Below are 21,998 nucleotides of genomic sequence, written 5' to 3'. Positions count from 1 at the left end.
AGCTGGAGGAAAACAAAACTAGAGGTATTTCGTATTGCTTGGCGGGAAAGTAGCATATCCTACAGAAAAGCATTAAAAACTGCTAGATCTGATTACTTTTCTTCTCTTTTAGAAGAAAACAAACATAACCCCAGGTATTTATTCAATACAGTGGCTAAATTAACGAAAAATAAAGCCTCAACAAGTGTTGACATTTCCCAACACCACAGCAGTAATGACTTTATGAACTACTTTACTTCTAAAATCGATACTATTAGAGATAAAATTGCAACCATTCAGCCGTCAGCTACAGTTTCGCATCAGACAGTGCACTATAGACCCCCTGAGGAACAGTTCCACTCATTCTCTACTATAGGAGAGGAAGAATTGTATAAACTTGTTAAATCATCTAAACTTACAACATGTATGTTAGACCCTATACCATCTAAGCTCTTAAAAGAGGTGCTTCCAGAAGTCATAGGTCCTCTTCTGACTATTATTAATTCCTCATTGTCATTAGGATATGTCCCCAAAACCTTCAAACTGGCTGTTATTAAGCCTCTCATAAAAAAGCCACAACTTGACCCCAGAGAACTAGTTAATTATAGACCAATCTCGAATCTCCCTTTTCTGTGCAAGATACTAGAAAAGGTGGTATCCTCACAATTATATTCCTTCTTAGAGAAAAATGGTATATGTGAGGATTTCCAGTCAGGATTTAGACCGTATCATAGTACTGAGACTGCTCTCCTTAGAGTTACAAATGATCTGCTCTTATCATCTGATCGTGGGTGTATCTCTCTATTAGTTTTATTGGATCTTAGTGCTGCGTTTGACACAATTGACCACAACATTCTTTTGCATAGACTTGAACACTTTGTTGGCATCAGTGGAAGTGCATTAGCATGGTTTAAATCGTACTTATATGACCACCATCAGTTCGTAGCAGTGAATGAAGATGTATCATATCGATCACAAGTGCAGTATGGAGTACCTCAAGGCTCAGTTCTAGGGCCGCTACTCTTCACGCTTTATATGTTACCCTTGGGAGATATCATCAGGAAACATGGTGTTAGCTTTCACTGTTATGCTGATGATACGCAGCTCTATATTTCCTCGCAGCCCGGTGAAACACACCAATTTGAAAAACTAATGGAATGCATAGTCGATATAAAAAATTGGATGACGAGTAATTTCTTACTGCTAAATTCAGAAAAAACAGAGGTGTTAATCATAGGGCCTAAAAACTCTACTTGTAATAACCTAGAACACTGTCTAAGACTTGATGGTTGCTCTGTCAATTCTTCGTCATCAGTTAGGAATCTAGGTGTGCTACTTGATCGCAATCTTTCCTTAGAAAGCCACGTTTCTAGCATTTGTAAAACTGCATTTTTCCATCTCAAAAATATATCTAAATTACGGCCTATGCTCTCAATGTCAAATGCAGAAATGTTAATCCATGCATTTATGACTTCAAGGTTAGATTATTGTAATGCTTTATTGGGTGGTTGTTCTGCACGCTTGGTAAACAAACTACAGCTAGTCCAAAATGCAGCAGCAAGAGTTCTTACTAGAACCAGGAAGTATGACCATATTAGCCCGGTCCTGTCCACACTGCACTGGCTCCCTATCAAACATCGTATAGATTTTAAAATATTGCTTATTACTTATAAAGCCCTGAATGGTTTAGCACCTCAGTATTTGAATGAGCTCCTTTTACATTATACTCCTCTACGTCCGCTACGTTCTCAAAACTCAGGCAATTTGATAATACCTAGAATATCAAAATCAACTGCGGGCGGCAGATCCTTTTCCTATTTGGCGCCTAAACTCTGGAATAACCTACCTAACATTGTTCGGGAGGCAGACACACTCTTGCAGTTTAAATCTAGATTAAAGACCCATCTCTTTAACCTGGCATACACATAACATACTAATATGCTTTTAATATCAAAATCCGTTAAAGGATTTTTAGGCTGCATTAATTAGGTAAACTGGAACCGGAACACTTCACATAACACCGTACTTTCTACATCATTAGAAGAATGGCATCTACGCTAATATTTGTCTGTTTCTCTCTTGTTCCGAAGTCACCGTGGCCACCAGATCCAGTCTGTGTCCAGATCAGAGGGTCACTGCAGTCACCCGGATCCAGTACGTATCCAGACCAGATGGTGGATCAGCACCAAGAAAGGACCTCTACTGCCCTGAAAGACAGCGGAGACCAGGACAACTAGAGCCCCAGATACAGATCCCCTGTAAAGACCTTGTCTCAGAGGAGCACCAGGACAAGACCACAGGAAACAGATGATTCTTCTGCACAATCTGACTTTGCTGCAGCCTGGAATTGAACTACTGGTTTCGTCTGGTCAGAGGAGAACTGGCCCCCCAACTGAGCCTGGTTTCTCCCAAGGTTTTTTTCTCCATTCTGTCACCGATGGAGTTTCGGTTCCTTGCCACTGTCGCCTCTGGCTTGCTTAGTTGGGGTCACTTCATGTACAGCGATATCATTGACTTGATTGCAAAATAAAACAGACACTATTTCAACTGAACAGAGATGACATAACTGAATTCAATGATGAACTGCCTTTAACTATCATTTTGCATTATTGAGACACTGTTTTCCAAATGAATGTTGTTCAGTGCTTTGGCGCAATGTATTTTGTTTAAAGCACTATATAAATAAAGGTGATAGACTCTCAAAGTCTTCAAGAAATCAAAAATCTACAAATTTTGAATAAAAGTTGTTTATTGACAAAAAAAATAAATAAATAAACTCAGCATTACAACAGTAAAAACAGCACACTCACAAAGCAAGTGAAATATATCTTTTCCAGATACTGTTCCAGACAGTGGTGGACAGTAATGGAGTAGCTTTACTTCGTTACTGTATTTAAGTACATTTTTCAAGTATCTGTACTTTACTGGAGTAGTTTTATTTTGAGCAACTTTTACTTTTACTTCACTACATTCCAAAGCATAAAATCGTACTTTTTACTTCACTACATTTCATAAAACATATCGTTACTCCCTATAATATCACGTGCTCCGACACGCAGAAGCGGTGTCTGATTCATCATGAACGAACCGAGTCTTTTCAAAATAAACTTTTAAATCGGATCGCGAATCACACCAAACGATTCGTTTACGAATTAGAATGATCCGATTGCAGCTGTTCTGGAGTCGACACCTCACTGATTCAAATGAACCGTTCAGTGCGAGTCCCCAGAAGTAAGAACCGGGAGATCTTGTGAGCGCGCGTGCGTCTGACGTTGCTAAAAGTAAGTTATTAATGTCGAAATTTTGGATTAATTATTGTAACTGAAAATCATATTTAGGTCAAAACTGTCAGTTGTTTGGAAAATAAATCCGTTGTAAAGAGTGATCTATTTAAGCCCACTGAAATGCTCTAGTGCAGACGATGCAGACACATCAATTCTAGGTAAAAAACAACAACAACAAAAAACCCATAAAATAACACAGATTAAATACAATAACTCGTGCACGTTCAAATTCCCCGCTGCCGTAATGTTAACAGTTTTATTAAAATGTCCTATGTTACGTCTGTTTTTATATTGTTTATCGACAGTAACGTTATACATATGTATATTGTTTGGATTAACTAGACGAGTAGACAGACATGAATGTTTATTCATAACCGTACTGAAAATAAGTAAATATTGTTAGCTGATGCTAACTGTCTAGCTAACAAGCTTGTTGGTGCTAAGTTGATGTAATTTTTATAAATAATGTCCAAATATTTTTATTCAGCCACATATATATATATATATATATATATATATATATATATATATATATATATATATATATATATATATATATATATATATAAAATATAGTTTACATCTGGTTAGAAAAGAAAGGATGTGATGTTCAGAACATGGTAACTACAGTAATTATCAGTGGGAAGAGATGCACCCCGTTTGGCCAGGGGTGTTTTTAAACCACAGACAAGATTTGAGAAGGAAAAAATCATTATCTTTATTTACATTTTTTTTTTTTTTTTTTTTTCGTAAAATGTTCTTCCTAACTTCAGGCCTTATTATCATGTCATATATACAGTACAGACCAAAAGTTTGGACACACCTTCTCATTTAAAGAGTTTTCTTTATTTTCATGACTATGAAAATTGTAGATTCACACTGAAGGCATCAAAACTATGAATTAACACATGTGGAATTATATATGGAATTATATACATTTCAAAAAAGTGTGAAACAACTGAAAATATGTCATATTGCAGGTTCTTCAAAGTAGCCACATTTTGCTTTGATTACTGCTTTGCACACTCTTGGCATTCTCTTGATGAGCTTCAAGAGGTAGTCACCTGAAATGGTCTTCCAACAGTCTTGAAGGAGTTCCCCGAGAGATGCTTAGCACTTGTTGGTTCTTTTGCCTTCTGTCTGCGGTCCAGCTCACCCCTAAACCATCTCGATTGGGTTCAGGTCCGGTGACTGTGGAGGCCAGGTCATCACTCTCCTTCTTGGTCAAATAGCCCTTGATGCCTTCAGTGAGACTCTACAATTTTCATAGTCATGAAAATAAAGAAAACTCTTTGTATGAGAAGGTGTGTCCAAACTTTTGGTCTTTACTGTAACTTTGATATTCTGTAAAACAACAAACTTTAAAATACTTTTTTCTTACTGGTGAAAATCAGATGGTCATCTCTGTTTCTCTCAGGGACATCACAGTGTAAGCTTCACAGTGAACATTACTCTCATCAGCGTAGTCCATATCAACAACAAAAATATATCTTGGCTCCATATAGTGGTTATTTTGAAAAAATCCAAGGTATTTTGAGCAGTAGGATTATAAAAAGAATATGTGCTAATATAAAATTAAATTAAGTAGCCTATATAAAATTGCAAACATCTATCTTGCAGTACTTTTTTACTTAAGTACATAAAAACTTGAGTACTTTTGTACTTTCACTTGAGTAAAATTGAAAAAGGAGTACTTTTACTTTTACTGGAGTAATATTTTACCATATGTATCTGTACTTTTACTCAAGTACTTGATTTGTGTACTTCGTCTACCACTGGTTCCAGAGGACTTCAGTACACACCGTAAACAGGTTCTAATGCACATAAAGGTGTGAGGGGAGTGAGATGCCCTCCATCTCTCTCTCTAGACCCTCTGAAACCCAGCGTGGTGCCACAGAACTCCTGTGTGCGAGGGGCCCAACAACCAGGACAGATGAGAGATTTACCCAGCGTCTGAGTCACTCTGGATGAGGAGACTGAATGAAAGGAGAGAATACAAATACAAATACAAATTTTATGTATTTATGTGTCATCCCGGGGCCGTATAATGTGTGAGTATGAGTGTATGTGTGAGAAATACACACGGCGTGTGTTTACATTAACAAATGTCTTGAAATAAAGGGATTTGATGTATTTTCTAGAACACAACAAATGCCTAACAGTACCATGGTTCTATAATCATTATTAATAAATGACAAAACAGAATAAATTCTAAAAATACCAAAATTAACAGTTTAATATTTCAACCCCAGAATTCTCCTGTTCTGTATGCCGTTAATGATGGATGAGGGGCATATATATAGAAATATATTAATTTAACATTAGTTTAAATAAAACTATATTAAACATAAACATTATTATATTTGAATTTATTAATTGATATTCAAATACGCTCAAATTAGAAATCTATGTTTGGAATAGCTTGTTTGTATTCTCTCAAACACAGTATGTGAATTTTCTGGATGCATACATTTCATGAACACCATGAGTACACACTGTATGGAATACTGTATGCAGTGCAAAAAAGTACAGAGTATACGATGCATACTGATGTAAGCTATAGCCATATACTCACAGTGGTGTTGAATATATACACCTGCAGTCTGGCGCCGCTCTAGTGGTCGAGTTCTTCGTAAGCTGCTGTAGTGGCGGGAGACTGCAGCGGGGAGTCGCGTGTTCCTCGTGGTCAGGGAGGCCGGGACGAGTGCAATATTGGCGGGAGATTAAACAACAGTGCACAACATCCCACACCTGCCAGACCGCAGGACTATAAACACACTCTCCTTAAGACTTCAGACTTCTTCAGAGAGCTACAACACAAATACAGTTTTTTTTTTCAATGATAATTTGTAATGTATTAAATTTAAAACACTAAAAAAGTTATTCTTAACTTCAAAGTTTATCTTGTTTAAAATAAAAAAAGGTAAATGTTAGGTCGGTTTTGGAGCCCATGAGGCCACTAAAGCTGTGCATCTTCTAAAATATTATGACTAGGAAGAACTTTACCACCAAAGTTTTACAACCTTTTTTTTTTTTTTTTTTGACTTAAAAGACAATCAGTCAGTAATGTTCTTATAAGCATGTTATCTCATATAAGCATGTTAAAACAGGACATCTTGCGTAAATATGAATAAGTCTATATTGTGTAGGAAAAGTTATATATATTTTTTTACCCCTTCTTTTTTTGTGCATTTTGTTGCAATTTGGAGTTTAATGTTCAGTTTGCTCAAGTTGTGATGCAGTTCGGGCATCAATGGCATTACTGATATTTTTAATATATAATATTGACAGACAAATATTTTACGTTTAACTTATGTTTTCTTTTGCTTTTTAAGTTTAAAAACGCGAAATCGTAATCGTTCCAAATATTCCTGACGAACAAGTTGAGAATCACTGTTCCAGAGACCGGTTGCTTAGTAACGGAGTAATCTGTTGACCAGTCAATAGCCCAACAGAACACAAAAGATAACACTATGTGCAATGAAGAAAATAAAGTTGTTAAAGAGAACAAGTAACTTAACTTAATATCCTCAACAAATAATGATAATAATCATAAAATACAAAAGTTTTTCTCCTGGCCCAACAAGAAGTAGCCTACATGACTCACCTACAATTTCACAAAAGCTCCTTAAACCAAACGCTATGTTAGAATCATTTTTTTATATATATATATATATATATAGTCCTGTTTCATGCTTTTGGCGCGTCTGCAAGCTCTGTGGTTCTGATTTTGCACAAAATGTGAGGGGCACAAAAGGACCTGCGGCCGCGCAGCACAGCGCCCCGCCTCCATCCAGCCAACAAAGAGCTTGAAACTCACTGATGCATGCATGCAAACTGCAGATAACAGAGCAGATCACACTCAAATACACACACACACACACACACACACACACAGTCCTAGATCACACTAAAGGCTATCACACTCTGATGCATGCGCGCACTGAAGATGCCAGCCAAACCAGTACGCAATGCATGCATCAGTGGGCAGTACACACACACACAGCACATCTAACGACATACACATACATACATACATACATACATACATATAAATACTTATAATAGTTAAAAAGCGGGTGCCCGCGATTTATTCCAGTGTTTACAGTTATTCTGAAGCAAAATTTCGTGTAATTTGCATCTAACTCGCTCTTTTTGCGCACGCTCGTTCCGCGTTGGTCAACACCGCCACCTGCCGGGTGCATCCGAGCTTTCGTTTCTGTTTACTTGAACACTAGCAAATATAATAAGTGCAATTTGAGCGTCCAAAATTATTGAATGAGAGGCTCTTTGCAGCGTCCTGGAAGTAGGAAGCCCGCTTAATGAGCCCAGAGATGGGCAAACACATCCTCAAAGACACGCATTTAACACCAAACAAAGAAAAGAGGCAGGGAAATCACAAACAGCCCATTTGCTTCAACTAGACCCCTTTAAAGCCCTTTGGATTTTCATTAGAATGTTTTTGTGAATGTTTTGATGTTATGTAGATGTTTTCTTGTGATTGCTAGGCTTTCCAACTTTTGTAACGCAGAAGCAAACTAAAACTAGGGTGAATACTGGTAAAGTGGGACAATGGGTAAAGTGGGACAGTTAAGATTAATAATTTATATCTTTACATGGATATGTTTATTTTACTAAAAATCAACACTGAGCTCATCAGTAGCAAGTATGTGATGAAAAATTTAAAAAAATTATGTGGCTATGACATCACTTCCGGGGTGTGGCACCTCATATTTAACAACCTTGCAGTGAACTCTGATGGTAAGTAAAATGACATAGCATTCTGAGGTAAATAATGTTAAAGTTATAAAAATAAAACAACTCATGGATCATTTGTAATTGTTACATATTTTGTTTTAGGATGTAATGGTGAATCAGAATTTTTAAAAATCACATTCATATTAATCTTCATGGGGGTTTTTTTAATGCGATTTTGACACTGTCCCAGTTTGCCAATAGCATATTGTTAAATTGGGATACAGGGTATTACTGGCAAACTGAGATATTTCAACAAAGACTGACTTAAACTACGCCAGCTCTCACACATTCACCGTGAGACACATGCAATTAAAGGGACAATAAGTAACTTTTTAGGTATTTTATTATCTAAAATCAATATTTTTATTCATAAATATGCCCTCAATGGTGTACAAATACCTATGCCAATGTTTAAACTAATCCTTGTAAATGAAGAATTTATTATCTTTATATACATGGGACGGGTAGGTCGACGGAGGCTTCCATGTAGTTCCGCCATCTTGCAAAACTATAATAGCAGAGAGGGACAAAAAGTACTAAGCCAACGCGTTTCCACAGCGCGTTTTCGGTCAGAGCCAGAAACGCAGGTGCAGAGCAGTGAGAGGCGCTTGAAACTGCACCGGCAAGTTTAAAAGTCTGGATTGCATTCTTATTATGGACCATACATATGCCGCGCCACAGGAGAAGAAAACATCATCGCCAAAACAGTCAAAAATAGAACGTAAAAGGAAACGTGACCGTAGATTACAGAAAACAAGAGTTAATGTCGAGGAAGCTTTTTCTAGGTGGAAAGAGCTAATGCTGGATAAAGATTTCAAAAGAGACGCTGAAGTGGCCAGTTTTCTTCTCGACAGGTAAGTCAGTGTTACAATCTATATTATAATATTTTTTTATATCTAACAATGCATATAATTCAGAAAATATAACGAATAAATTAGACATAACTACTAATTACAATATTTCATGTTTTCCACAGTCAGTAATTCATACTGTAACATTCGTTTGTTAGTTGTCATGTTGCAGTTTGTTTGAAATAACACACCTGTTCACCTGAAGGAAAACTCGACGAAGTGCTATTAGAAAACATCCTGTCAAAGCTTTTTGGTACATATGGCCTACCGTAGATGCAACGCGCTTTTGAAAAAGCGAGGCGCTGGAGAGCAAAATTAGTTTGAATGCAAAATACAATTTCACCACTAGATGGGAGTAATTCCTACTTAGTGTCCCTTTAACACTTGTCAAAAAACAAACAAAGCCTACAAAAAAAAAAAAAAAACAAGAAAGATGTTCGGATGGCCAGGACATTTGCAATATTTTTAAAGCCAAATTTGGTAATGCAAATGATCCAAAGAAGACAGAGGACTGGATCATGTGCATTGTTTGCGAGGACTGGTTCCATGAGACGTGTGGCGAGGAGAATGGCCTCATTGAAGACGGGGAGGCGTTCACTTGCAGTGGCTGTATTGACGTGTAGATTAACCTACCATACAGAAATTAAATTAAGCCTGTGTGCAATCAGTTAATTCCTACAAGAAGAGATGCTAATGAAGGTTTTTTTTTTTTTTTTTTTTTTTTTTTTGTATGAAATTAATTTAACCCAATATAAAATTTTGTGGGCAGACGAGGGAGGGGGTGGGTTGAATTTGCTGTACCTTCACCCCTTCTTAAAAAAAAGTGATGTTTATATTATTGTTGTTGTTGTTTATATTGTTATTGTGTATTTAATTTATAAGGCCTACACTTGAATAACAACTGAATGTGTTTTAAGTGTCCCAGTTTTCCAATAAAGGTGTCCCAGTTTGACAGTATAGCGCCTTGAAAAATGTGGTTTGGGGTCATTGTTTGTTTGAGGAAGAGTCATCCATCCTGTGTTTAATGTTTCTTTCTTTTTTATTGTGTATAGTATAGTAGAGCTCCTAAGCTATTTAGAATAGTATCATATGAGCGGCTAAGACATTTGGATCATAATAAAAAAGTATGCATAATATAAATTATCAGAAAGTGTCCCACTTTACCAGTATTCACCCTATTTTCTTCGCATGTGCGAGATGCTCGGACTATTAACCGCTGTAAGTAAATAGCTAGAAGAATAGATATAAAAGTGCAGTAAAGGTTCAGCTGTTTGCGCTGAAAACCGGTGTGTTTATGATAATGATAATAGATTCAAATAATATGATCATAAATTGCAAGTTTACAATAGAAAGGAGCTGTTGTTGTACAGGAAAAGTAACCTAACTGGAGCACCAGAAGCCTTGCAAAGTAAGTACAAATAGCTAAATAAATCAATAAAAGACACATAACATCTTTAGAAAGTTACATATTTGTGTGTTGACAAACAGCTCCCAGAGCCATTGGACCAGCTCTCCGGCAGCTGGTGCGCGTGTGGCAGGTGCGCGCAGCGGGTGATTTACGCGTCTCCCTCGTGCGGGACGGTGACGCGCGGGGGTCACACCGCACGTGAGTCCATCACATGAGCGCGTCAGAGACACAAATAACTGGGAAAGATCTCAGCGACGGTACACAGGAGAGAATCCTCTGATTCAGTGAGTTTCTAGTTATATTTTATATGCATGGGTAGTTAATAATTAACAATACAATATATAATGTAATGTTTGTGTTTACATGGTAAAACATGATTTTGCGAAGTGCAGGATTTCACGTTTAATGTGTTTAAGAATGCTATTAATGTGTTTGACAATGGTTATGTTTATTCATTTAACCAAACATTATAAAAAAACAAACAAAAAGAAAAAAACAGCATAAGTACTAAAGTTACTTTAAAGTATTTTTAAATTATTTTTTTTCTAGTATTATTACCAGGAGTATAGTAGCCTACTACTGCAGCATGGTATTTTCTTTGTAAAGGATTGTGTCCACAAAAAAATTATTTGTCAGTACCATAATACAATAATGGTAATACTTTGCTTTGCTATACAATATGGTAATGAGATATTACTATATTTATGGTACATTAAAAAAATCTTTGGTAAGCAATGGTACATTTTTATACATTTTCTGTTACTGCAATTAGTGTGTTAATGAATTATTGTAAAATTGAATTATACAAAGCTAAACTAAAAGGACTGCATTATTTTCCTATCAAACTAGTTCTATTATTTTTTTTTCTTTTTGTAAATTATGGGAAATTTATCAAGAGAATCCAATTTTTTTCTGTTATTTTTCTCCCATAAATAATCTTCGACCCTTCTGAATCATCTGTTGATTGAAGTTACAGTAATGCATCATTTATGCTGTTAAATAATTGTTTGCAATGGGTGAGGTGGAGGCTTCAGTTTCAGTTTCTGAGGATCACAGTTGATGGAGGTTTCATTCCTTGTGAATGATCAAAAATTGGTGACTACTAAGTTCTTCACACGTGAGTGACATTGGATTGGTGTTCATTTGTATGAAATTGAATGTTATATTATAATGGTCTGGGTTATGTGATTGAAAGCTGACTTTTCCCTGCACCCTTACCTTAAAAAGATAACTCACTATTCTTTTTATGCTAGTTTTATGTTCATACAGTGTATAGGACAGATAAAACATATAGACAGCCACCTAAAACAGAGGGAGTCAAGCATTACGCATGTCCCCCTTCCTTAAACAGCATTGTAACTGGAGATGGAGGCTTAAAGACAGACAGCATAATGAATTATGTGTTTGATTATGTGCTTTTATCACCATGAAGATTTGATAAACAGACTCCTCCTAAACTTTCTGCAGGGACCCGTGCAGTGACGTGTGTTGGATCAGTCAACAGATGGCAGTGCTCATCCAAACGGAACAGTCAATATGAACTTAGTCTTCATCACACATTTTGAGCATGTGGACTGTTCATGCTTGTTTTTTTTTGGGGGGGGGGGGGGGGGGGGGGATATCTGATGACCACTGTACTTCACTGTACATGTCCATTCAGTTTAATATCTCTAGCATATTTAGTTTTCACCAAGTACCAAAAATACAATATGATAAAAAAATTTTTTAAACAAAATTAACCTGTTCCAGGGCAATACCATATTTTTTGGACATACACCTTTGAATAGCATGGTATTTTGACATGTGCCAGAATAATACCATGGTATTTTGGACATGTACCAATGTAATATGATTTTTTTGGCCATGTACCAGAGTAAAACTGTGGTATTTTTGACATCTACCAAGGTAATATTGTAATTTTTAGCCATGTATCAGGATTGTACCATGGAATTTGACAACATACAAGGGTAATACCATGTTATTTGCACTAGTATGATATTTTGACATGTACCAGGGTGATGACATATTTTGACCATGAACATAGGCAATTCCATGGTATTTTGACATGTACTAGGGTAACACCATGATATTTCATACTCGTACTATTGCAATACAATAATATTTTGGACACATAGCTACCAAAAGGTAATACCATAGTATTATCTTAAGTATACTGTATATGGGGTGCCATTTAAATACTATGGCAAATGCATCTGGTCATCATTTGTTACTATGGTATACCCTTAAATAAACATAATGTGACAGCACCGTCATACTTCGACAGTAACATAATAATATAATAATACTGCGCAATGCATTTACATGGAACTCTATGTACTTCTAAGAAAACCACATTTTTTGGTGCCATAAATTCTCTAACATGTTGTGTTGGAGCTGGGCACAGGAGTATCCAGTGCGCGTTGATACTCCACCCCCTCAACAACTCCTGCCCCTTACCCACGAGCAGTCCACGCGCCTGGGACGGGCTCTCATTGGCCTGGGTGGACGCAAACAGCCTGTGTGTCCTATGAGAGAGACGTGCTCGGAGAGATCCACGAGGCGCATGTGGCTCTCCAGCACTGATGCCCATGTGTGTCCAGCTCGCATCATCGGCACAGCGGCCGTGTGAACTATAAAACCACTCACTCAGTGTTTACAGACAGATCAGATCATCAACAAACGACTAAAGCATCTAATACTAAGTAAATAATTAATAATATCAGCCATAGTGGTGAGCTTATTAAATCAGTTACATTAGAAAGAATTACCTTTAGGACTATAATAAAACGTTTAGTGACATTATTGGAGTTAATATTAATAAAACAGCAAAATGGGTGTACTAACAAAGAAACCCAAGGCCTTCGAGGTTCAGTTTAGTGACCCGAACAAGAGCGCGTACAGCGGCGGAGATAAAGTGGCCGGGCGGGTGATAGTGGAGGTGGCCGAGGTGGTGCACATCTCCGCAGTTAAACTGTTCGGAATCGGATGCGCTAAAGTCGATTATAAAAAAGGGAAGATGCACTGCAGGGAGGAGATTGAGTACCTGAAATATGAAGAAGTTCTTCACCTCGATCATCAGCCAACAGGTGAGACACAAGCTTTGATTAACTCAATCAGTATTTTCCGGAGGGCTTTTAACGTTGTTTTTGCAAAGCTATCTAACCGTCAACAGTCTTAAAGAAATGTTGAACAAAAATAAATAACTTGCTATATTGAAATATATTAACTAAATCTAAGTGATAAGTTGTAATTAAAAATTTTTAAATCGTAAATGTACTTATTTTAAACATAATGCAGAATTTAAAGAACTCTAATGGTTGGCTCTGACTAACTTTCTCCCCTAGTTTTTTGTGCCTTTTTAGTGTCTAATTGGTCTCTTTGTTAGAATTTAGTATTGTGCATAGAGCAAAAATCAAAAGGTGGTAAATTAATAAATGAGGGAGGTTGGTAGGAGTTGAATGTAAATTTAACAATTGTTTATTAAAATTAAAATCTTATCTAAATTGAAAATTCAATAGACATGAACATTAGTAAATAATGAGAATCAAATGTTTCTCCTTCGCAGATGCAGATGGACCCATCACTCTCAGGCCTGGAAACAGATACGAGTTCATGTTCGGGTTCGAACTTCCACCGGCAGGGTGGGTTTTCTTTACAAAGTTCCCCATTACAAATGTTGCATTTAAATAATCCACAATTTTAATGTAAGATCTACCCCTTCTGACCAGGTGCCTTGTTTCCTCCTATGTGGGAAAGTTTGGCTCAGTCCAATACTACGTGAAGGCAGTCATAGAGAAATCCAGCCAGCCATATGCGGAATGTAAGCAGTATTTTGAGGTGGTGGAACCCATTGATGTCAACACCCAAGAGCTCACGGTGATTAAGTCCAGACAAATGACACATTTCTTTGAAATGGCATGATTCAAATGTAAGAAACTAACGCAGCCCCTTCTGCTTACTCTCAGGATCCAGTTACAGGAGCAAAACACAAGAAAGTCACCTGCATGTTTATTCCCGATGGCAGTGTTTCCGTGTCCGCTTGCATAGGCCGGAAGGGTTACTGTGAAGGAGAAGACATTTGCATCGATGCTCAATTTGAGAACTCTTGTTCTCGGATTGTCGTTCCTAAAGCCGCCATCATAGCTAAGCACATTTACCGGGCGAACGGCCGCACCAAAGAGTTTCACAAGAAACTAATTTCTGTCAGAGGAAACCACATCATCTCCGGCATGTGTGATGTGTGGCGGGGGAGAGTACTTCCTGTGCCAAAGCTGAAGCCAACTATCCTTGGCTGTGACATTATCCATGTTGACTATTGTCTAAGGGTGAGTTAAATCCTTGATAATCAATGCAAATGCTTTATACTCCACCGGCGGTTTATACTTTTAAAAATAAAGGTTCTTTATGAGCATAGATGGAACCTTCTTCACACTAAGAATAAAACATTTTAAGAACTGTTCACTTACTTTGGGGAACCTTAAATTATTCTGCAAAGGCATCACTGCAAAAACCTTCTTTTGGAACCTTTTTTAAAGAGTGTATGGTGTCTCTTTCTCTCCGGCTTAGATCTACTTGCATATCCCAGGAAGTGAGAAGCTCCTCTTAGATCTTCCTCTGGTCATCGGGACGATCCCCTACAATGGCATGAACAGTCGCACCAGTAGCATGAGCAGCCAGGACAACAATAATACCTCCAGCACCTGCGTGTCACTCCCATCCTGTCCACCCAGCTATAGCGAGATCTCCCAGGACAATCGCATGGATAGTTCCTTCATTCCCCTCTTAGATGATTATGATGAGGATGACAGTCCTATATTCATGCGCAGTAGCGAGCATCATCTCCCCCCATCTCCCCCGTCATACACTGAGGTACACACGCACATATAAATAGATATGTATATAAACACAGCATCAGCCCTAGTTGAGATTGCACTAAAGATTGTGTCTCTCTTTCTTGTGATTGAACAGCAAAACTAAGACTGCATTGGACGTGGAGTTCTCCTTCACTTGCTGTCGCCAAATTTTAAACTCCAACAAAAGATAAAATGCAGGAAGATCTCCGAATGACGCTGCTAATGGACCATGCATGGTTTACTCTAGAGTTGCGGACTATGAAATGCTGTGTCATGCCAAGAACTGGTCGATTGCAAGTTGCTAAAGTCATCTGAAGCCGGACTCTTTTGCTGATGTAAGAGTTCACCTCTTGAAAATAACCACTGACGTCTTCATGTTTAATTCTGAACAATCCTCAGCATCTGAGAGGGTTTTATTATTTCTGATTTTGCCATATTGGTGTAATATTCTGTCAGCACTTCAAATTGGAAAGCGCTTGTGGTATAAAAAACTTCAGATTATGAACAATATTTTTATGATGCATTAAAATATGATGCAGTTTTGTGAGTGAAAAAGATTGTATATCATATTGAGTTACTTGTTAAGCTGTTGATTAGCTGTTAGTCTAGTATTACAATCTTTCTCAGCAGCATGTGTATTTCTAATTGAATACAGAAATTAGAATATGCATTTATATGATTATATAGAATATGCCTATATAGCTGTTCGTATATCTTATCAGCTTTTACTAGTATATAATTGAGTATTAGTGTCAGATTATTCCACTTTGAAGTTGATTGTTATGTGCTTTTGTACTTTTGATTTTTATTTGAATTTATCAGTTCTACAGTTAACAACAGAATACAATAAAAAAATGTAATGATCAAATGCAATCAAGTGTCATTTGTATGTGATCTATCTATCTATCTGTTTGTCTGTCTGTCTGTCTGTCTGTCTGATTACTGTGAAATTCCATAGTTACTGTATTATGAGTATAGTTTTGTTTTATGAAACATCTTTGTAAATACATTAGCTGAAAGTCTGTCTACATTCCTGGCATGGGGATGAATGTAGAGGAAAGGTTGTTAGACAGAGACAAAAACATGTAGCAGTGTTATAAGCACCTGTTGTTTGTATCTGAAGGGAGTATCTTCTGGCTGGAAAATATTCAAGAGCTATTTCCTCACGGTCAAAGCACTTCCATCCATGGGGCTGTGTTCAGAATAGCATTTCAGTTATGTATGTTCTAATCCAATGGGCAAAGTGAACGTGCTGGTAACTATGACTCACTCACCAAGCATATCAAACCTTTTAGAGTATACTTAGAGTATTCTGTGCTTATTGTGAGTTTTGTCAAATTGATAAATATATTGATACCTTGTTTTTGGTTGGGTTTGGTCTAAAAGTCCACTAGTGATAATGCTTCTATTTAGTATTTTTCCAAGAATTTCTTACTGTTTGGTAAACTAAAAGTGTTGCTAAATAAGTATATGCAGTACCAAAAAAATTTATAAAGTGCACAGAATAAAATAAAATGTGAAGATACTCAAAAAGGTATTGCCCTGTCTGCAATCATCCGTGCAGGACTGCATGCGTGCAGGGATGGAACTGAGTCAAAGCCGAGGTTAGCAATTCTGTAACCATTAAATCAGACATAAGCAACCTGAAGCGGCTGTTTACTCACCTTGCAGCTGTTTCTCTTTATAGCGCTCACTCAAAAAGACCCCCCCACCCACCCCCGTCTCACTCACATACTATTTGCAGCTCTTGAACTTGAACCTTCCCAGAAATCCAGAGTCTACTCTCATTCTCTTGATTTTTCTATAAGTTTCTATCAGACTGGAATGTGTTGTGTAATGTGATTGCATGATGTTGTGTGAGACAAATAAATCAGTGTTTGAAGGGGAAGTCGTGGCCTAATGATTAGAGGGTTGGACTCCCAATCGAAGGGTTGTGAGTTCTAGTCTCGGGCCGGATCGAATTGTGGGTGGGGGTAGTGCATGAACAGCTCTCTCTCCACCTTCAATACCACGACTTAGGTGCCCTTAAGCAAGGCATCGAACCCCCAACTGTTCCCCGGGCGCCGCAGCATAAATGGCTGCCCACTGCTGTGTGTGCTCACAGTGTGTGTGTGTTCACTGCTCTGTGTGTGTGCATTTCGGATGGGTTAAATGCAGAGCACAAATTCTGAGTATGGGTCACCATACTTGGCTGAATGTCACTTCACTTTCACTTTCAAGCCCACTGCATAGGTCAGAAAGGGGGACGTGACTGAACCTTTGCTGGAATTTATCACTCTTTGCATTTCCTTAGCAGTTTAAAGTGAAAATGTCAGACTAAACAGAGGTGCAAGGCAGCATAGATTTATTTAAATTCAGTATATTTGTGTTAACATCTCATTGACGCTTATGTTCAGTTAAGCCAATCATGATTAATTCACCTTAAATCTTAAAGCTTTTTTTTAATCTATTGTAGAAATAATAAATAATATTTCTATTGTATAATTGTTCAGCAATATAGTGTGCAGTTTTTTATTTTTATGTATTTATTTTGTTCTAGCCCAGTTATCCAGATTTAGTTTCTCGGGAGTAATTTGAGTGGTGTAGTCCAGATCTTCCTGCTGAGAAATGCTGCTTAGCACCATGCATGGACTTAATGATGTGACTGACAGGAATTGTATGTGCCTTGATACTTCAAGTCAAAATAGTTTATTGTTTTCTTTCTCCTGTGTCGTAGAATAAATATACAATAGCATCTCAGTGGTGTTGTAAAATAAACAATTGAAAGGTAAAATGCACATTTATTTTTAAATTAAACAGATTGTACACCAAAAAATAATTTATGAAGTAATACATCCATAACACACACAGCTAATACGGTGGGTTCTGTTTACTGAAACTTACTCATGCATGCGCACAACAATTACAGGTCCAGTTTTGGGACATCTACTACAGTTTACACCCCCATACCATTCCAAATTGAGGGATTGAGGGTTTTTTGTTATTGAAAATCTGTTTGGTGATTCTAGTGTTAAAGAAATGACACATTTTAACATGGTAACTGTCAGGGAATCTCTGCAGTCACAGTCACCAACCCCGAAACACACCAGATCACCTGAATTCTAATCACCCGAGATTAGAACCTGCAGCCACTCACCAGCCATCTAGTATCTCTGCACTCAGGCCCACACTGTCCGGTTTACCGTTTACCTTGCTGAAAATGAACTGACTACCTGTCTACTCTTTCCTTTAGTTGTACCAATGCTCCCTCAATCCTGCTCTCCTTCGTTCCCACTCACCTTCTATCCACCTGCAAAAGGACATAACTTCAATCATAACAGCAAAGAACCCAAGAACTATTATCTGTCTTTATTTACACACGTGCCCTCTGCTTCCACGATCTGCTCTGCTGCTCAGTAAACAATCTTGTGTTGTGAAAGAATACTGGACCTGGAAATGTTTACCACCATGGACCCCAGGCTTCCCTCATCAGCAGAGGTCCTGGAGGAACTCGTTAATGACCTCCAGGCCTTTCTCACGTCAGTCACCACCTCTCCATCTGCCTCTGTCAGTTCCATGGCCATTCCTGCTTCCTACGCGGGTGACGCAGCTGAGAGCGGTGGCTTCTTTCTTCAAGTGGCCCTATTTATTGTGATGCAGCCACAGAAATTCTCCACTGAAGAGCACTGTTGTGGGCCCAGGTGATATGGAACGCCAATAGTACCATATTCAACTCGCATGATGCTTTCACTAACCATTTCAATTGAATAGCCTAAACTCATTTTAGCAGTGTATTTGAAGCTGTGAGCAGATTTTTATATTCTCTGTCTTATTCATGTGGTATGAGTGATGATGTGAACATGGATAATGCTTTTACTATGCAGAGCGTCCTAGAGTCTAAGACCTCAAGTGTCAAAAAGAATAATGTTCCTGGAATAAGTGTTTGTGGACCGAGAGTTCTTTGTATAAAACTCAATCATTCACCCTTCTACTGAGGGCAGGATAGGTTGGAGATTGTTATGTAAGGTACTTGCGTTGCTTTTGTTTTCACTACATGGCCATCCAGATGGAGTGCTGCATCCTAATTAACAGAGCTGAAGCACAGAGGACATATCCTCGCCTCCTTAGGTGAAATAACTGATCTGGTAGGTGTGTGTGTGTGTGTGTGTGTGTGTGTGCTTTTCTTTACTTCATCTTAAAAGGATCCTCAGGGTATTCACCAAACCTAGATTGAATTTTGATATAAAATGTGCAGAATGATTTTAAACATGGTACAATGTGTTAAAGAGATAGTTCACCAAAATATAAACATTTATTCACCCTCAGGTCATCCACCATGACATTTTAATGCATTTAATTTTTTAATTTCAAAACTTTCAATTGAAATGATTTAAACATAACACATTTATTTTTGGCCATTTTGTTCTCAATAGTTCTTTTTTATAAAAAACCACTGTGGTGTGGTGCAATTATATCTGAGAAATAAATAAATATTCTATTTTTATAAATATGAATATATAGTATATTAAACTATTGATACACTGTAAGGCTTTAGTCCTAGGCTGTAGGAGACAGATTTAGAATTAGACTTGTATTGTATTGTATGACCACTTAATTTTGCCCTCTTATGGTGGTGAGGTGGTGCCCAAATTTTCTGCCAGAATTGGCATTATTTCTTAAGCATAAACATGCTGTACATTATTATTGACATTTGTCATTAACCCTGAGCTCAACAGTATAGCTAGACTAAAATCAGGATATCTTTGACTTAACTGAGCATTCCAGATTTCTCCTCTCTGATTATTGGCATTGAGTGTGAATATACTGTATCACTGCAGCACATTCTTTTGACTGCTCTTATGTCAGTCATCTTCAGCTGCTGTAATCTTCCACTGGAGATGAACAGCCTTCTGCTTCCTTGAATAAAAGCCCAGACTTATTCCTGGAAGGATTCCTCTGCCTGTCCACTGTAAAGCATGCCTGAGACAGCTACTAAATTCATCTTCAGCAAATTTGCTCAGCTGATGGAGTGTTCTCGGGATGAAGAGTCACGTCAAGAACAATTCTTTCTCCTTTGTTGATCATATGCTCCAAAGAACATGACATTTTCTATTTGGATTCTTTTCAGGTGTATCTGGTCCAATGAGACTCCAGAAATGTGAAAGAATCATACACAATAAATCAAAAGTAATGAGAGTGAGACCTTTGATTCAGCTTAACCAAGGACATTAATTGTGGTACTCAACACACACACACACACACACACACACACACACACACACACACACACACACACACACACACACACACTATATGTATGTATGTATGTATATGGATGTGTGTGTGTGTGTGTGTGTGTGTGTGTGTGTATTGAAAATTTTATGTGAGGTGCTTGATCCATGATAAATGAAGTTTTTATATTTATGCAGTGTTTCTATTTACAATATAAAATATCTATACAATTTCAGATTGTCCTGTTATTAATGCAGGAAAGGGTGCATGGTTATTAATCCAGTTTCATTATTTCAAGATAAAAATGTTATTCTCAAGTGCTCAATTTTTATACACTTAATGTTCCCATTTAAAATTATGTATGGTTATTGGATATGTGTGTTAATATTGATTACACATTTACACAAAACAGTAAGTAGAAATGATTGTGCCACAAGTACTTAAGTAATGTAGTATCACACCCCCTACAGGCCACATGACAGAACTGTTAATGAATGAATGAAGGAATCTATCTATCTATCTATCTATCTATCTATCTATCTATCTATCTATCTATCTATCTATCTATCTATCTATCTATCTATCTATCTATCTATCTATCTATCTATCTATCTATCTATCTATCTATCTATCTATCTATCTGAGACAAAGTCTTGACACAGTGTGACTTTATCTCTCATAAAATTGCACTAACATGAATATTTACAAACACTTGACACGAGAATTTATAATAAAATAAACATTCACTAGTCTTTTTCACAAATCTAAGATGTATAAAAGAGAGAAGTTTGTGACTTTGTGTCTTTCTCTGTGTCCTCCAGCCGTGGGCCTCAGACTCAAAAAAAGTTCTCACTGTAACTCAGATTTGACCCCTTTTTTGGTAAATAAACGAAGGGACAAGTTGAAATAATTATTGAAATTATTCAATAATTATTGAAATAATTATTGAATTGATTGAAATAAAGATGAACTGAAATATGTGACCCTGGACCACAAAACCAGTCTTAAGTCGCTGGGATATATTTTTAGCAATAGCGGGAAAAAAACGTTGGATGGGTCAAAATTATAGATTTAGATATTTTGTAAATTTCCTACCATACATATATCAAAAGTTAATGTTTGATTAGTAATATTCATTGCTAAGAATTATTTTGGACATCTTCAAAGGCAACTTTGAAGACCACAAAAGACAACTGCAAAGTTTACAACTGATCTATAAATCTCAGTTTCGAAAATTTTTAACTTACGACTGGTTTTGTGGTCCAGGGTTAACATCATTTAATGGACCTAAGCTAACATGAACTAACAATAGTTAAATTTCTATTAACTAATGTTAACAAAGATTTCTTGCTCTCTGTAAGTTAATGTTATTTATTGCAGTAACCAATGTTAACTAAGAGAACCTTAGTGTAAAGTGTTACTGATAAATCCTTGCATTAGAGTATATAAATAATACTAAAATAACTCTGCTTCCAATTGATCCTATTTTGTATTAAAGCAAGAATATTTCATATCAATGGACCAGAATATTTTATCCAAGTGACTTACAATGCATTCGAGGAATACATTTTATTAAAACTGTAAATATTTAAATTGCAGGCTAATTTTTCCTCTAAACTAAACACCATTTATTTACATTCCCTGTTTTTCTTGT

The 21,998-nt window shown here is 37.0% G+C and overlaps 1 protein-coding gene and 1 long non-coding RNA gene across 2 annotated transcripts; both read left to right on the top strand.

Annotated features, from left to right (window-relative positions):
- Nucleotides 1-10,261: 10,261 nt before the first annotated feature.
- Nucleotides 10,262-11,878, top strand: LOC113059338 (uncharacterized). The gene is made up of 3 exons (XR_003278082.1): nt 10,262-10,564; nt 11,302-11,397; nt 11,748-11,878. It is a non-coding gene; the product is annotated as an uncharacterized LOC113059338 (long non-coding RNA).
- Nucleotides 11,879-11,910: 32 nt separating this feature from the next.
- LOC113059337 (thioredoxin-interacting protein-like) lies at nt 11,911-15,989 on the top strand. Its single transcript, XM_026227764.1, has 6 exons — nt 11,911-13,366; nt 13,846-13,921; nt 14,009-14,156; nt 14,246-14,605; nt 14,847-15,149; nt 15,249-15,989. Exons 1-6 carry the CDS (start codon nt 13,111-13,113, stop codon nt 15,255-15,257), a joined length of 1,152 nt encoding a protein of 383 aa, XP_026083549.1. The 5' UTR covers nt 11,911-13,110; the 3' UTR covers nt 15,258-15,989.
- Nucleotides 15,990-21,998: the final 6,009 nt, after the last annotated feature.

Source organism: Carassius auratus, chromosome 41 (assembly GCF_003368295.1).
Source record: "Carassius auratus strain Wakin chromosome 41, ASM336829v1, whole genome shotgun sequence".
Lineage (NCBI taxonomy): Eukaryota > Metazoa > Chordata > Actinopteri > Cypriniformes > Cyprinidae > Carassius > Carassius auratus.
The sequence above is the reverse complement of the archived record's forward strand: the minus strand, read 5'-3'. Positions and strand labels throughout refer to the sequence as shown.

Coding starts and splice junctions, on each gene's coding strand:
- LOC113059337 (XM_026227764.1), top strand. CDS start 13,111: ATGGGTGTACTAACAAAGAAACCCAAGGCCTTCGAGGTTCAGTTTAGT. Junction 13,367..13,845: donor CCTCGATCATCAGCCAACAG/GTGAGACACAAG, acceptor TCTCCTTCGCAG/ATGCAGATGGACCCATCACT. Junction 14,157..14,245: donor TCAACACCCAAGAGCTCACG/GTGATTAAGTCC, acceptor GCTTACTCTCAG/GATCCAGTTACAGGAGCAAA.